We start from the raw sequence: 17,951 nt of genomic DNA, 5'->3' as shown, positions 1-17,951 counted from the left end.
GGCTTTGTCGACACTAACTACCCCAACTATGTGTGTAAGTTGCATAAAGCTCTTTATGGTCTCAAACAAGCACCGAGGGCATGGAATACTAAACTAAAGACAACTCTATACAGCAAAGGATTTCAGATTTCAAAATCTGATAACTCTTTGTTCATTCGAGGTACTGGACAACACTTGATAGCACTTTTAGTGTATGTGGATGATATTTTAATAACAGGACCAGATCAACACTCCATTACTGCTATCATTCGTGATCTAAATCAGGAGTTTGCTGTCAAAGATTTGGGCTCTTTGCCTTATTTTTTAGGGGTGGAAGTTCATCGAACTACTTGTGGTATATATCTCTCTCAGTCGAAATATATAGCAGACCTACTAACTAGACTCAACATGGACGGTGCCAAGCCATGTCCTAGCCCCACAAGTACCTCTCATGTTCTTTCACTCACAAATGGGGAACCTTTCCATGACCAAACATTGTATCGCAGCACACTCGGTGCCTTACAGTATCTTACTTTGACTAGGCCCGATGTCGCATTTATACTACATAACATAAAATTGTTGTTTAAATGTTGGAGATGATACTAGAATGACTTAAAATAATATTGATCGGAGCTCCTTATCAAATCAAAAAAAAAAAATTAACAAAATATTAGATTACTAACTTAATATATAGATTAATTTGATAATTACTAATTGAATAATATGCTGAGGATTGCCTACTAATGATTGAAAATTTTCATTCGAAAAAATTAAAGAAAATTATATATAACAATGAATGTTTATTGTTGATTAATTGTTTAATTTTTGTAATTCATTTGAATCTTGAATATATTCATGTATAAAATAAATAAAATTGAGTACATATATCTTGAAACGTTAATTTGTTTTGGTCATATAAAAATATAAATTGTTAATTTATTGTTAATAAGTTGGAGCGAAATTGATTTCTTTAATTGCCTGTTAGTAATTATAAATTTTATTTTGATAAATAATTAATTTTTCTTTTAAAAAAAATAAATAAAGTTTATTGTTGATTGATTGGATAATTTATGCAATTAAACTGTTTTTATACATGTAAAATACAAGTTAATTTAAGTTTTATGCAAAATGTTTAGTTGATTTGTAGAAAAAATAAAATCAATATTTGTTCTAGTTTAAATAAATGGATATTGGGATGAGAATAATCAATACAAAAGTATATATATATATAAGCAGTCTATATTGGCAATTAATTGTGAAAAAATGAATGACACCTTAAATTTGCAAACAATTAAGTAGTTTGAAGGATTTTAGTGTCAAAATTTGAACTTAGAGAGTTAGGTGGAAGTGGAGTGATAGTTGAAAGGGTTTAGCCACAAAAAACTCAACTTAAAAAAAATAGCAAAAAATATATAAATAACCAAAAATAAAATAGAGTATATATGAATATATTTGTAAAATTAAAAATGAAATCCACAACAGCAATCAACAAAGAATAGACAAAAAATAAACTAAAAACCCTAAACATCAAAAAATAAGCAAACAAACAAAAAATAAAATAAAGAATAACAAAGTTATACGTAAACAAACACATTGTTGCACAAATTGATAAAAACCTTAAATAGAAACAAAATTTAAGAAAAATATGAAGAAAAAAAAATAGATTATATAAAAATTATAAGTTAAAAAGAGGACTAAACCCGTAACAATATATAAACAAAAAATTAACAAAAAAAAAAACAAAATAAATATAAAATAGAACCTAAGATTGTATTGTTATAAACAAAAATATACATAAACAAACAATAGCAAGAAAAAAAAAATAAAAAAAATATAAACTTAATAATAAACCCTAAATAGCAAAAAATATGCAAATAAGCGAAAAAAAAAAATAAATAGAGAACATACAAAAATGTCTGTAAAATTAAAATTAAAATTCAGAACTAATTGAAACTCCCTCTCCTATAGATGTTGGCCTGACCAACTGGTTTCCCTCACCGGCAGGCTAGATTATGTGCAACACTGATGTTTAGAAACGACAAAGGGGTTATTGTGGGCATCCACACTATCCACATCTGCCACCACGACCCCCTGGCTGGGGAAATTGCTACCCTCTGCTGGGGCGCTGAAGTTGCTACCTCTGAAGGTTTCCTCAATGTCATCTTCCAATGCAATTCAACAAATGCGGTGGCTACAATTCAACAGAAATCAAAACACATCTCTAACTTGCACCACAACATTCAGGATTTGGTAACAAGATTCTCTAATCTAACCAACAATCTCAATCTTTGGGAGGCTAGTTGGATTTCTAGAAAATTAAATTGTGTGGCCCATAACGTGGCCAAATGGGCATTGCGATCCAATTACTTTGGGAACATCTATTTGTCCAATTTTGACAGCTCCCTGTTCGATGGTTAGGCGGATGGCTGTAGCGGCTTTTTGGCTTCTTTTTGTTCTCTTTTACTTAATTCTATTTGTGTTTCTTAGCATTTAAAATTTTCCTGTAGTTTGTTCGGATTTGTTTCCTTTTCTTATTGTTGTTGTTTTAGTTGCTCTGTTGAGGCGCCTCTTATAAAAAAAATAATAAAAAATAAATTAAAAACCCTAAACACTAAAAAAAAAACAAAACAAAATATGAATAGAGAATAACACATTTGAATGAAAAAATAAACAAATATATACAAAACATTAGATCAACAAAAAAAAAAAAGGATTTGAAAAATACCTTTTGAGGACGCATAGAATCTAAATCATCATTATCATTATCATTTCTCTTTCTCTTAACTTTCCTAACATCACTAGAGATAGTAGCAGGAAGCTTAGATGATGGCTCACCAACATCAACGAATTTTGATTTTTGATTAGGGGGATTCAAATTTTTCTAGCAACAGATTTCTATTTAAATGGTTTAATAGGGTTTTGTCTTTTTTTTTTTTTTTGTTTCTTAGGAGAATGAGACAATGAACTTGAACGAGATCGAGTAACAACCATTACTCAAAAACAAAGAAGAAACACGCAGAAAATAAGATAAAGAAAAACAAAGAAGATAATGAGAAGGATGAAGGAGAAAGAAATCAAAATAAAAAGGGAAGAAAGAAAAAGTAATACAGTGGGTTAGAGAGTGAATAACTGGCAGAGAAACGTGATTGATTGGAGACAATAGAGGGAAACGTGTAAGCAGTTACAGATGACATAAGCAAACCATATACAATGTAAAAATTTAAATAATAACAGTATGTTTATTTAAAAAGATGGTAAAAATAAAAAATGAAACTACACTACCGTAAAAAATAAATGACAAAAATCCTAAAAAGAAAGTAGAAATTACATAAATTATGGGAAAATTTGTAAGATTTACTTTTTATGGCATAATTAAATAATACGGGTGTGAGTTTTTTCTTTTGTTTACATTTTTATGGATTTTTTTATGCCATAATTTTGTAAATAATTTATCATTTCCCATATTTTATTTTTTTTCCATCACAAAAGTTACTCAGAGGTGAGGAGCTCCACAGTTTAGAGATTTGAGTTAGTATAATTTCAAGACTCGAAAATATAATCGTTACTATGTATAATTGTTACTCGATAAAAAATTAAAGGGTAGGGCTTGCTTTTGCTGATTACACACGTGACTAGTAGTCTAACAGTATAGTACTACTATTGCTATACATAACCCAATAAAAACTATTAAATTAATTATATATAGTTTAATAAAGGGATCTTTTCAATATTATACGTAAAATTGATTTTATTTATAAAAATACCTTTAAGAAAATTATTTGTACAAATACCGATTGCCACGTCAGCATAAATACCGAAATATAAAATAATTACCGAAAATTGAAAAAAATAAAAAAATCTCGCTTCCAGAAATTTTAGTGTTTTGCAAATTTTAAAAAAAGCAACCTTTTGGTTGCTTTTGATGTAAATAATATATCAATTAGTTACTTTTTATTAGAAAAAAATTAATTCAAGATAATTTTTTTCTCATACACATTTGGTTGCTTATTTTGATCAGACAACTTTAAAATTAATATATATAATAATTTTCATATTGTAACTAATTCTATTATGTTTTAGATACTATTTGGTAACTTTATAAGTTTTTTTATTAACATATTAAATTTTTTTTATTAAATAAATTTATTATTAGTATACTATATTTTAACTTTTAAATACAAAATAACAAAAGACTTTAAGTTAAGTTATGATGTTACTTGATATGTTAAAGTTTATTAAATTTTAAATTTTATTACTTTTTGTTACAAAATATAAAAAAGGAGCAAAAAAGTTTCTTTTAACACATACTAAAATGTAAGAGAGATATCTAAATGTTAGAGGAAAAAAAAAAAAAAAACTAAGAGAAATAATAAATTTAGAGAAAAAGAATAATAAAAAAATAATAATAAATGAAGAAGATTTTTTCAAAAAAACAAATTAATAAATAAATGAAGAAGATAATAATGTCAGAAAAAGAAGAAGTAAACAAAAAGGAAAAAAAAAGTAAAAAGATAAATATTGGAGGAGACTTATAATTTCTTGTTTAGATTTTAAATTATAGTGTGTTATTTTGTTGTTTAAGAAACCTTAGTCTAACTTTTAATTTTAGTCATTTTTTTTTTGTAGCAGAAAAATATATGCTTCCAACATGTCAAAATGATCACTTTAAAAAATAGATTATAATAGTGTAATTTTTGTGTCCAAATAATAAATTGCGTGGCTGAAAAAACTTTAGAAATAAAAAAAAAATAAAGAAAGTAAGAATAATAACAATTTGTGTCGTTTATTCACATAATTTTTTTTTTAAAAAAAATCTGATTGCATATCAACTAGGAGAGTCAATAAAATGTAAAAGAAAAACATATGGTTAATTTTTAATTTTAGTAGGCGTGTAGCGGTATTTAAAACAATAAAATGGTCTAAGAAAATTTCATAAATACAATTCACGTTGATACATATAATTATTTTTTTCTAAAACTACTAATTAGATTAAAAAACAAAAAAGAATGTAAAATAATAATAAAAAAAAAGAATAGAATGTAAAAAAAAAAAAAAATATTTGATCAACCTAGTTTACTGTTATTTTGAAAAAATAAGATTTTTATTAAAAAAAAAAAGCTACTGTGTCTGGAAAAAAAATAAAAAAGCTAGCATGTAGGCAGAGTTTAGGAGAGAGAAGCAATAAATATACATTGGTATACCTATCAAAAAGAAATGCCTAAATTGTGAGTATTAAAATAGGTAAGAGTAAATTCTTAAATAATTTAATAATAATAGTTGTTGGTGCAAATATTTCTTTAATAAATGGTAATTAATAGTTTAAAGATAAATATATAGGCGGGTACACCATAAATCATGATTTTAGTGTATATATGTATACGAGTAAAAAGGGAGAGGGGGTCATCATAGTTGTTTAGCATTAAATTTTGTCCATCATCATCAAGGTATAAACATACAGACAAAATAATTTAGTTTTGAAATAATTTATTTCTATTTTTGTTTTACTTTGTGAAAGAATATCTCTTTTTAAATGTTTTGATGGTATTTTGTTTTTAATTTTATTTGTTCAAATATTTATTTTTGATGCTTAAGACTGATTTTTGATTGATTTATTTATTTTATTGATTTTTATGTATAAGTTTTTATCTCAGTTGTTTTAAGAAATCAGTTTTTTTGTCTTAAATTTTTAACTAGTTGATAAATATAGTTGGTTTTTTTTTATATTATAGTTAAGTTATTGTGTGTTATTATTTGTTTTCATTCATTATATTATAGAACCAGATCTATTTTTATTTATATTTGAGACAATTGATCTCCACTTTTTTTTTTAAAAAAAAATAATTATAACCGGTTTTATGAGGTATTATGTGTTATGAGTTATTTTATTGTAGAACTAGTTTTGTTTTTAATTTATGTTTCAGTGTTTTAGGAACTGATTTCCCCTTTATTTTTTAATTGTCATCGGTTTGAATTATTGTATGTTACTTGTTTGTATTCATTATATTATATAACCAGTTCTATTTTAGTTATAACCGGTTTTGAGTTATTTCATGTTATTGGTTTTTATTTATTATAACACTGTTATAAAATCGATTCTATTTTAATTATAACTGGTTTGAGTTATTTTATGTTATTTATTTTTATTTATTATTTTACAGAACCAATTATATTTCAATTATAACCGATTTGAGTTATTAGATTCTATTCATAGAACCAGTTATATTTTTAGTTATATCTGAGACATTTACTTCTGATGACCTTTCCAGTGACTTTTCCGGCAAAATTAACTTTTTCGGTGCCAGTGACTTTCTGGTAACTTTTCCCGTACCGACAACTTCTCCAGCAAAATTTATTGGTGTTTTATAAATATGGGATTTTCATTTTTTTTTACAAAAACATGACATAAAAAAAATCCATATAAATGTAAAAAAATGAAAAAAAAAAAAAAACCCATATAAACTATACACTCAATTCTATTGAAAATTCCCCAAAAAGAAAGGGAAACTTACAAAAATACTGAAATTTGGGTTAATTTTTACAAAAATACTGTCATCCAAATTTTTTTTCAAAAATACTGTGTTTTTATAAAACACCAGTAAAACACAAAGCAGTATAACTCAAAACAACAGTAGAGCACTAGTAAAACACCAGTAGAACACCAATGAAAACTTAACATAGTATACTGCAGTATGAAATTTATATAAAAACACAGTAAAAAAGTAAAAAATACCACCGGACAGTATTTTTGTAAAAAAATAGTAAAAATTAGTATACCATGTAAATTTCCCAAAAAGAAAAGACACTATATTGACTTTTCTAGTTGTCCGGCCCACGTATGTCATGATTTGGAGGCCCATATCATGTTAAATATAGGCCCATAGCTATTTGATCATTTTTGCATCGTTTCTCTTTTTGTAATCTTATACCAGCAAAAGATAGAACAAAAGGGTAAAACCAAAATATTTCAAAGAAAAAAAGAATTATTGAAGAAGTCTTTCCCTAGTCCTTTTATGCATAATTTGATCAATTCCAAAGTCCCCAAGTGTACAACAAAAATTTGATATGCACTCAACCTCAAGACTTGGTCTCTAACATTCCAACCAAAACACACCATGGTCTCCAAAATGCCCACCATACTAGACAATTTTGGGTTGGTCAAAACCCATTTCTAACTTTTGAAGACTTCCATCCCCTAATTTATGGAGAAAATTACATTGTATATCTATTTTATTTTACTTGTTTTAATTTTAACCTTAATTTTTATATTCTTTAAGATATACTCACTTTTATAGATGATGTCCCTAATATTAGATTCCTTAAGTTAATGCAAATTATATACTAGACTTAAATAGAGAGTGGGAGTATATTGGACAACCCACTCATAAAAATGAGCATATTATAATAAAATATAATATGAGTGTATTTTTTATTAATGAATATTAAAAGAAAATATTTTTCAACTTACCAATAATTTATATATTTTTTATTTTTTAAAGAAGAGTAGGCGTGGAAATGATTATTAATTATAGAATGTGAAATTTGTGTTAAAATTGACAAAAATAAATAAATAAATAAATAAAATAAGTCCATGTTATATTTATTTATTAGTATAATTTAAGCATTTTCACTCCAATGTGGGGTAAATTAACTTAAAAAGTCCAAAAACAATTTAATTTTATTCGAAAGTATATATAAAAAAAAATTGTTTCAAAAATAAATAAAAATTAGGAGTTATAAATTATCTTAATCAGTGATAATAATAAATAGAACAACGCAATATTTTTTTTTTTTTGAGAATAATCACTGTAATTATAAATTGAAGTCATTTACAACAACAGAGAAAATAAGATAGGGTATTTCTCCTATCCAACATATGTCATCATTCAACCCTAAAGCAAATGAGCTGCTTGATTAGCAGTTCTTTTAACATGGGATACTAAAACACCAAGGAAAAAAGATAAAAGACAACGAACATCGAAAATAAAGTTTGAAAAACTAGATAAATCACTTGTAGCTGAATTCAAAGTAGTGGAAACTCTCAATGCATCCGTCTCAATATGCGTTATAGACAATTGTAATTGAGATGCCCAATTGAGAGCATGAAAAAGTGATTTAGCTTCCATCTCATCCGATCGAAAACTGCCTTGAACCACCTTCGAAAGAGCAGCCACAACCATGCCATCATGGTCTCTAAGTATAGCTCCAATGCCTAATTTTTTCTGTTCAAAATTGGTTGCTACATCAACATTAAGTTTGAAGCCATTTGGTGAAGGAGGAAACCATGGAATTTGCTGTTGCTGGACAGAATTAGCTGTTGACTGGTGAGTAAGTACCGGTTCTGCAACAGCTACTGGTTTGGAGGATGATTTGGCTCGGCTGAAATCATGGTAAAACTCAGTGGTATAGGTTATTATAGAGGAGCTAAGGCGTGATTTCCCACCATGAAACACTTTGTTTATGTTTGTCCAAATACCCCATAACAGACAGATGAAGAGCTCAAAGTCCTCTTGATTATATACCCCCGAAAGATATTGCAGATAGTCTCCCCATAACGCAATATTTATTTTTGTGGTAAAAAATTTATAACAATTTTTAGTATATATCAAATTTTACACATTTTTATATTAGTATTGGAGTATAATTTTGTTGGAATCTGTTCAAAACAAAATAATAACACTATTTTTATAACAATCCATTAGAGATGATGGTAGTAAAGCTAAAAATTAAAAGCTTATATAAAACTACTATAAACATAAAATATCAATTGCATTAACCAATAAGAGAAAGCCAGGTGACACCCTTTTCTCACTCTTTCAATTGTCCAAATATTTACTTGAATCTACTCTTTTTATTTGTTTCATAAACATTACTATATATACACCACCCTCAAATTAAAAGGGGAAGTCACGTTTTTTTTTTTCAGTCCCATAAAATTCTGAAACTGTGAAAAAATTTGACCACTTTTGTTGAGTACTCCTTATGTTTTTATTAACCTTTATTATTACTTTGGCATGAAATTCAATCCTTCTAAATATCCATAGAAACTGAAAATTTGAGGGTGGCTCACCATGCATGCTTCTAATCATTACCATTTATAAAAACATTAAAAGGTTAGGTGAAATTATAAGCCATCTATTAATGCTTCCCCACTAACATTATATACACATTATAATATATATATATATAACATTCTATATTATGAAACTTATTATTTTGTCTTCTCCTTAATTTTACTTAAAACTCAAAAGTCAAAACCAAATTTTCCACAGAACTCAAAAAAAGGGTTAAAAAAACTCACGTTGAAAGGTGAAATGAAAGTTTGTCAATGTCATTTTTGGCTAAAATTCTTGGTCAAGAACACGTTGTATTGGTGAGGCATCACTATTGGATAAAGACAGCAAAATTGGGCTAGCTCTTAGCTGCCTTGCCAGGTGAGTTGATTTATCAAATAGGCCTTGCTTTGCATTTAAGATTATCCCCTATCAATCAAATCATTGTGTGTTTTACAGCAATTATAATATTCTTATATACTTCAATTAATTTCTGTTAACTATGCCAAGTATATTTTTACCCTAAAACTAAAACAAACCAATATTCAGTTAGGTTGGTTTGGTTGGTTAATGCTTACACCTACTCTTAGACTACAACAAAACAAAATTCATTGGGTTCGTTGGTTGATTTTGCTTTGCTCTTCCCTTCCCATAAGGGTAAATTAAAGACAATTTTGTTCCAATGATGGCAAAAACTAAAAATATACATAATAAACCTTTAACTATATAAATAATGCCTTGTATAAACTTCCTATACGAGTATGCTTTAAAATAAAGTGAAAAAAAAGAGAGAGAAAATGAAATTATTTACAAGAAGAAGAATATAAATAAAGAACAAGTGGTATCTCAAAAATTAAAAGTATTTTTATTATTTTTGAGAAATAATATTCTTGAGTGTGACTGTTATGGATTAAGTTGGCCTTTTCAATTTTCAAATCGACTAAGAGTTAAAAGATGTCACATGAATTCATTTAACTTAAATTAAGAAATGACAAACAAGGGAAGAAGTAGCTATTGATTAGAATTGAAATTGGAGAAAATCTTGTACATTGTATGGTGAAGAAGATTTCAAGTCATGTCAACTCTCAAAGTCTCAATAAAACTCAAAACTCCCTTCCCTTGCACTTGTCTCTTAACTTCTTTTTTTTTCCTTTATAATTCGGGAGTTGAATTTTATTAATTATTAACCCAAACATTAATACAATTAACATCATTTATTTCTGAGAAAAAACATATATTTTTTTTTTCTTTCTGACAACCTAAAATTTCCCCTAAACTAGCTTCCTGCGGCAGAATCGAAGGTATCTTCTAACGGCTATCTTCTTATAGCCGTTGGTATTTATTATTTATAGCCGTTACTCCAACAAAGAATAAGACAAGATCTGTACTTAATTATACATATAATTATTAGCATTATTATTATTATATTAAATTAATGAAAATGATTTTAACAAATTCACATCCCAAGGTTGGCCACTTTAAGGAATTTGCTCTATAAAACACAACTCCGAAACATTGAAAAGAAAGTAAATAAATAAATAAATAGAATTGTTGTAATAATTAACATGAAGTAAAAAGAAAAATGCTAAGAAGAAAATTACAATAAAAGGAGTTTTCACAGAAACGTTTTAGTTACAAACCTGTTTAAGAGGGGAGGTAATTTCCCTGCCTAAAATCAGCTAAGGTTCTTTTTACTAATGAAACAAACAAACTGACTGACTTTTTAGAATACACCAAATCCAAACACCCTTATATATTATATATATATATAATAAATATAAATATAGAAGAAGAAAAGAAGAAGAAGAAGAAGAGGTCATAATCTCAATTCTTAAATACATCACACAAACCTAATCAGGGGAGTTATATCATCAAGGGGCTGTTATGATAATCATTATCATGATCATGATCATAAACCATCATCATCAAATCAGTGCAATTGCATGGAATCTATGTTCTTACTCAGCTCCTCCAGTTTCTTCAGCCTCATCTTCTCACTATCACTGACCAACTGTTCGAAATGAAATTAGTGAAAAAAACACTGTCAAACTCCAATATACAAAGATAAATAAGAAAACCCATCAACATTTTTACTGCAAATAAGATTTTTGATATAATAGCATTTGAGACCAACCTCCATTAGTTTGGTAATCAGCTGTACTTTTTCCTTGTTCTTTTCGTTGAAGGCTTCAAGGGCATCTTTGTATTCTTTTTCCTGTAACAAAAATAAAATATAATAATAGCTTGTCATGTTTAATTTAATTGCTTTTCAACAAAATTTGTCCTTTCATGTAAAACAAATTTTTAATAAATGACAAAATTATTAGAGTAATAATTAGTATTAAGATATAGTTAAAAAGCTGTTACCTTCTTCTGGCAAGTGTGTCCTAATGGCTTTAATTCTTTGTTTACTGCATCAATCTTCTTTCTAACCATAGCAACTTCCTTTCTCATTGGATCTGCTAGCCCTTCAAGCTCCTGAAGTTCCATAATTTTTCTTTTATTAATTTATTTTCAAATTAAATCATAAATCAAAATTACCCTTTTATTGGGTTCATTTTGAACCCAATTTTACCAGGCCAAGTTCAAAAATATTCTCACCCAAAGATTCTTAGATGTCATGTTACCAACAAGAAGAAGTAAAACCCTAATTACAGTTGTTGGAAGAAGAATATTATAGCTTCTAATTTTCATGTGATGAACTAAAAAAGTTGGAAACTTTTCTTCTTTAATTTTAAATGGATGTGCAGATCGTGAACTTTGGTCACCATGTGAGCCAAATTATTCCTCTTTAATCAAAAGGTTGAAACAAATTATTCACATACACACAAATTAAGAACTTTCCTTGTACAAAATTTTCTTGGAATTATATAAAAATATTTGCATGTAATTAAGCTAAAACAGAAAACCCTAAATAAATAAATTAGGAAAAAGGCTGACAAAGATTTAGGGACCAAATCCATAAGCCAAATTTAAAAAATAAATTATATTCATCTTTCTATAACAGTAAAGCGTTTTTTAGGGTTTCATGTGTTGTTACAAAAACTTTTTTTTTTTTTTTTTTTTTTGGCTAAAATTGAAATTATATTTACATATATTCAGTTCAGATTCATGCAAGAAAAGAAATTAACTAATTATTTTCTTTCTTTTATAAACAAAATTAGCTTACCTCACGAATGGTAGCCAAACGCTTAGTCTCTTCTTCAACTCGACCCAACTGAGCTTGTACTTTCTCTCTGACCTCCATCCTCTTCCTCTCGATCTCTTCCTCCTTGGCTTTGAAAGTCGATAGAGCCGACCTTGACATCTCTTCATCTTCTCTGGAGAGATTGCTATTGAAGCTTAAGCTTCCTGAGTTCTGATTCTGAACCATTAATTGTTGAGATTGCTCACTCGTCTGCATCTCTTCTTCCAAACCCTTCTCCCAAAACCCTCTCTTTCTCTAACTCTCTCTCTCTGTTATCTTCTCTCTCTCTTTCTCTTTCTCTCTCTCTCTTTTTCTGTTCTTTCTTTGTTTCTTTATTTTCTTTTGCTTTTGCTTTGAAATGATGGGCAGTGCTCTGTTCTTTCTCTCTTTCTTGCTCTGTTTTCAAGTGCTTATAAACAAGGCCCTGGGCCTAAAGTATCTCACCTTACCATTTTTCTTTATTCTTATTATTATTATAACCCAATATTTTTTCTTTAAAATTAAAAATTATTAATAAGATAAGATAAAAGATATTTTAATATATATTACAAAAATAAAAATAAAAATAAAAGAGAAGCTTTAGTTGAAATGACACAAATGCCAACAACTGATAAAGATGTATAGAGTGGCAATTAACTACTACTTTACATATAATTCCCTAATTTATGTCACACAAAATTCAAATTTTGTCTCCATAACTTTTATTTTCTTCAGAAAAAATTAAATAAAAATGAAACTGAACAATTTTATTTTGGAACTGGAAAAAAAATATTATTTTACATAATTATATTTATATATTAATATATATGAGTCATGAGTTTGTCATTTTTTGTTACTAATTTTGAACCAATTTACATGAAAAGATGTGGAATTGTGGCATTGACTTGAGTTGATTTGTTGTAACTTTGTTTAGTAGGTAGATGGGCAACTTCATCTAACTGTTTCAGTTAAATCCTTGTCACATGTGGTGACTGTAGAAACAATTTATTTTGCATGAGCATTTAAGTGTTCATTTTCATGAAATTGGTGCCTTTGAAATCTTACTTAAACATGCTCATAAATTTAGCTTTAAACATAATTCACCCCTAATCTTATATTTCAAATTCAAATCCTTATCAAGTTTATCCAATCAAAGATAAAAATTAATTTTATCAAAAGGCTACACAATAAATTGAAAATAATTTGAAAAATTAAAAGAATTCGGACAAGTTTTTATTTCGCTTGACTTTCTCTCTTCCTAGGGTTCTCTACCCCTTTCATTCTCATGCTCTTAGGGTTCCTCCTCTTTCCTTGGGTGCCGCCAGCCAGATCTAGGCTAGTGGCGCCCGAGATCTTAGGCTCTCTTGTGGGTGTTGGTCAATAAATGAGTTCTTCGCAACTGGATGGCGATTTTGGGAACTGGTGGAGTTTTTGAAAGGCATCGATTTGCTCCTTTTTCCTATCTTGTGGTCGAAATGTTGCGTGTAACAATTCAGAGGTAGGGTCGCCGATCATGAGGGTCAAGGGCCTTAGTTTGGGTGTCTCTTAACTAAGGGAGGTGGTTGGCTACTGCCTTTTTCCACTAGGTCTCATGGCAGTGGGGGTTCTCATGGCTGTGTGTGATGGTTGCCAATGGTATGTTGCCCTTGGCTGTTTGGAGGTGTTGTTGGTGGCTATGGTTTGTAGGTGGGTGTAGCTTTCTTAGGTGAAAGGGGTGGTCGGTGTGTGTATTTCATGCCACTATTAGCGGCTTTGGTATTGTTCCAGGGACCTTGTGTCTCTACTTCTTGAGGTGATGGTGGGGGCTATTGCTCATGGCTAGTCAGCTGTTTGTTGGTCATATACATTCTTGTTTTCGAACAATAGTAAAACACTTTTGTTTCTATGTTAGTGTTTTGTAATCTTAGATGTTCTAGGGTTACAATCAGGAGGGGTGGATGTGGGTTTTTATTCCAACCTGTGCCATTGTGACTCTTATACCGGGTGGTTTTCATTTTGTACTTTGCTTTGTTTAATTATTATATTTGGATGTTTGTAGATTTCCTTGTGCAAGTCGGGTTTTGTTCTATTTTAGTTTTTTTTTTTATTTCTTTTTTATGCTTTTTTTGGTGTTTTATCACCCTTGTCTTTTGCGGTGTTTGGCTTTAGGCCATTTTGTAATCGACTTGATTTGGTTGTTGTTTGGACATCTTCTTGAAAGATTTATGCAGCTTTGTTTCTGCTAGACCTTTCGAGCTTTGTCTCGTTAAACTAGGGAAAGATATTCTGTTATATAAATTAACAATTAACCCAAGATCTATTTGTATATAACATAGAACACAATAGTAGTATATGATAATTGAGTATGTGTACCTGATTGATCCATAGCAATTATCTCTGATTGATCCACAGCAGTTACTCCAATTTGATAGTACAATACTATCAACTAAGTCTTCCTCCCTAGATCTCTAAATCAGAAGCAGTTTATTTTCTCTGATTATCAAAAGGTATACAATTGTGATGAGACAATATGTATTTATAGAGTTAGGGAGGGGACTTAGCTACAAAACCCTAGTTGGCCGGGCTCGCTCATCAAAGGCTTCAGTCAACTAGAAAAGCCCACACTTCTGCTTCACCTAGACTTTACTCACAGATGCTAAGCCCATTAACAATTGATCACCAACAACATGGGCTAACACAGCAAAGAACTATCCAATCAACCCAAGTTTTAATAAAAACCAATAAAATATAATGTAAGCCCAAATAAAAGTCTAACATTCTCCCACTTGGGCTACATTGATTTTAATACATATATATTATATATCAAAATAATTTTATTTGAAAACGACTCATGGGTTGAACAACAGAAAAACATTTGTGGCCACTTTAAAAACTGATAGTTCTCTGATAGCATCTCAACATACCGGTCCAACTTAACCTTTGATAATGAACTATGACAGTCATATTGTTTTTAGCTCAACAAAAGACATTCATAATCACAAATACCAAAGTATTAAATCGACATGGTCAATAAGTCTAGTAGTGTGGTAAGGAATTATGTTCAACATGTGATCAATTTAAAATAACATAATATCCTTATCAGTCCTCAATTTCACTGATACCGTGATGCTTAATAAATAAGCCAGTGAAATTAAACATACACCACTTAAAATAAGTAAGTGTCACTAAACTTGCTTAAAGAATTAAGCCAACAACATATCATTGTCAATAAGCAAATAAATTTAAAAGACAATGATCACAACAATATGAACCACATGCTTTCAATTCAATCATTCTCGAGAATATAACAAAACATAATTGAAAACATATCCATTCAATAATAAAAAATATTGAAACATAAAATGTAGTTCATAACTTTATTCAGAAAATTATAAATAATAATTTCTAAAAACAAACAGAAAACAAAATTCCCACTAACCCAAAAGATCCAAAGATTCTAAAATGCCCATATTAACAACATGTTTATTAAACAGCACGGCACTTAACCCTTTGGTTAGAGGATCAGCTAACATCGACTCGGTCTTGCAATTTTCAATAACAATGTCTCCTTTCTTGACCAAATCTCTGACAGTGAGATACTTTATTTCCATATGTTTAGAAGCACTACTAATCTTGTTATTCTTTGAAAAGAAAACAACAGCATTATTATCACAATAGATTAGCATAGGTGTGGAAATAGAATCAACCACTCGTATCTCCGAAATAAAATTCTTCAGCCACAAAGCTTGCAAAGATGCCCCATAACATGCAACAAACTCAGCATACATAGTAGATGACGTGATCAAAGTCTGTTTGACACTCTTCCAAGAAATAGAAAGACTCGCCAAGGTGAAAATATAGCCGAAGTTGACTTTAAATCATCTACACAACCACCAAAATCCGAATACGAATAACCAACAACTCGAAGATTGTCAACATGCTTATACACAAGCATAAAACTCTTCGTTCTTTGCAAATATCTCAAAACTTTCTTGGCTGCAACCCAATGATCAAGGCCAGGATCAGATAAATATCTCCCAAGAACATTGACTACGAAAGCTATGTCAGGTCGAGTGCAAACCTGAGCATACATCAAACTCCCTACTACACTTGCATAAGGGATGTTCTTCATTGCTCCTCTTTCCAAATCGTTCTTAGGACATTGTTGCTTAGTGAACTTGTCCCCTTTCAGAATAGGAACAGAACCAGCTTTACACAAATCCATGTTGAACCTTTTGAGCACATGATTAATGTAAGCTTCTTGAGATAAGCCAAGAACTTTTCGATTCCTGTCACGATGGATCTCAATCCCCAAAACATAGGATGCCTCTCCAAGATCTTTCATATCAAAATTGGAAGACAGAAAATTTTTGGTCTCATTTAGGAGTGACAAATCACTGCTGGCAAGTAAAATGTCATCTACATAAAGAACAAGAAAAATATAACGACTCCCACTGATCTTCATATAAATACACTGATCAAACTTGTTCTCTACGAAACCAAACGATGTCACAACCTTGTCAAACTTCAAGTACCACTGGCGAGATGCCTGTTTGAGACCATAAATGGATCGTTTCAACTTGCAAACTAAGTGTTCTTTTCCATTCTCCTTGTAGCCTTCAGGTTGAGACATATAGACTTCCTCATTCAATTCTCCATTCGAAAAGCTTTTTAACATCCATTTGATGCAACTCTAAATCAAAATGCGCAACTAAGGCCATAATAATTCTAAATGAATCTTTAGTGGAAACAGGTGAGAAAGTTTCAGTGTAATCAATACCTTCTCTTTGAGTAAAGCCTTTAGCCACTAAACGCGCTTTAAACCTTTCAATATGTCCCTTTTTATCCCTTTTAGCCTTTAAAATCCACTTACAACCTATTGGTTTAAAACCATCAGGTAATAACACTAGCTCCCATACACCATTTTTCTTCATGGAGTCGATCTCATCATCCGTAGCTGCTAACCATTTTGAAGATTGTGGACTATTAAGTGCTTCACTAAAAGTGACAGGATCCACAAAATGATCAATATCATATTCTCCTTCTCCAAGATAAACAAAATTATCATGACACTTTGTTGACTTCTTTTGTCTCTGAGATCTTCTTAGAGGAGGTACTTCTGGAATAACTTCTCTTTGTTGATCATTGTTTTGAATAACATCTTCCACAACTGGAATTTCTTCAATAACAGGATTCTCATTAACAATAGGAGCTTCATCATTAATAGGCCCTTCATCAATAATAGGACCTTCATCATCTTCGATATCGGGAGCAATATATTCATCAACAATGGGAGCATTACCAACTGGAGTAGGATGGAGACTACTATTATCATCTCTTGAAAATGACATAGGAATACAAATTCCTTTAGATGACTCCCCCATTTCAAGAGATGTTGAAGGAATTTTTTCAGCAACATCAAATTCCAGAAATTTAGCGATCGAGATTCAACAATTCGCGTACCACGAGTGGGACAGTAAAAGCGATAGCCTTTTGAGCGCATTGGATAACCAATGAAATAACAGCGATTTGTTCTCGGATCTAACTTTTTCAAATTAGGATCATAAATCTTTACTTCAGCTGGACAACCCCATACACGAAGATGATTTAGACTAGGCTTCCGCCCAGTCCATAACTCAAAAGGGGTCTTGGGAACAGATTTACTGGGAACACGATTTAAAATATAAGTTGCAGTCATAAGTGCTTCACCCCATAAAAACTACGGAAGATTTGTTCTACTCATCATACTTCTAACCATATCCATGAGAGTGCGATTT

The 17,951-nt window shown here is 29.8% G+C and overlaps 2 protein-coding genes across 3 annotated transcripts; both read right to left on the bottom strand.

Annotated features, from left to right (window-relative positions):
* Positions 1-7,868: 7,868 nt before the first annotated feature.
* LOC133035916 (uncharacterized) lies at positions 7,869-8,457 on the bottom strand. The gene is made up of 2 exons (XM_061112360.1): positions 8,453-8,457; positions 7,869-8,355 (listed from the first exon to the last, which is right to left on the bottom strand). Exons 1-2 carry the CDS (start codon positions 8,455-8,457, stop codon positions 7,869-7,871), a joined length of 492 nt encoding a protein of 163 aa, XP_060968343.1.
* Positions 8,458-10,600: 2,143 nt separating this feature from the next.
* On the bottom strand, positions 10,601-12,676 carry LOC115709735 (uncharacterized). 2 transcript variants are annotated; one of them, XM_030637919.2, is made up of 4 exons: positions 12,199-12,671; positions 11,397-11,507; positions 11,164-11,244; positions 10,601-11,040 (listed from the first exon to the last, which is right to left on the bottom strand). In XM_030637919.2, exons 1-4 carry the CDS (start codon positions 12,430-12,432, stop codon positions 10,960-10,962), a joined length of 507 nt encoding a protein of 168 aa, XP_030493779.2. In that variant the 5' UTR covers positions 12,433-12,671; the 3' UTR covers positions 10,601-10,959. The 2 variants fall into 2 exon arrangements, with proteins under 2 accessions (XP_030493779.2, XP_060967640.1); XM_061111657.1 differs by having other exon boundaries at positions 10,601-11,244; positions 12,199-12,676.
* Positions 12,677-17,951: the final 5,275 nt, after the last annotated feature.

The sequence above is a fragment of the Cannabis sativa genome, chromosome 3 (genome assembly GCF_029168945.1).
Source record: "Cannabis sativa cultivar Pink pepper isolate KNU-18-1 chromosome 3, ASM2916894v1, whole genome shotgun sequence".
In the NCBI taxonomy this organism is placed as follows: domain Eukaryota; kingdom Viridiplantae; phylum Streptophyta; class Magnoliopsida; order Rosales; family Cannabaceae; genus Cannabis; species Cannabis sativa.
Note: the sequence above shows the minus strand (reverse complement) of the source record. Positions and strands in the feature narration are given on the sequence as shown.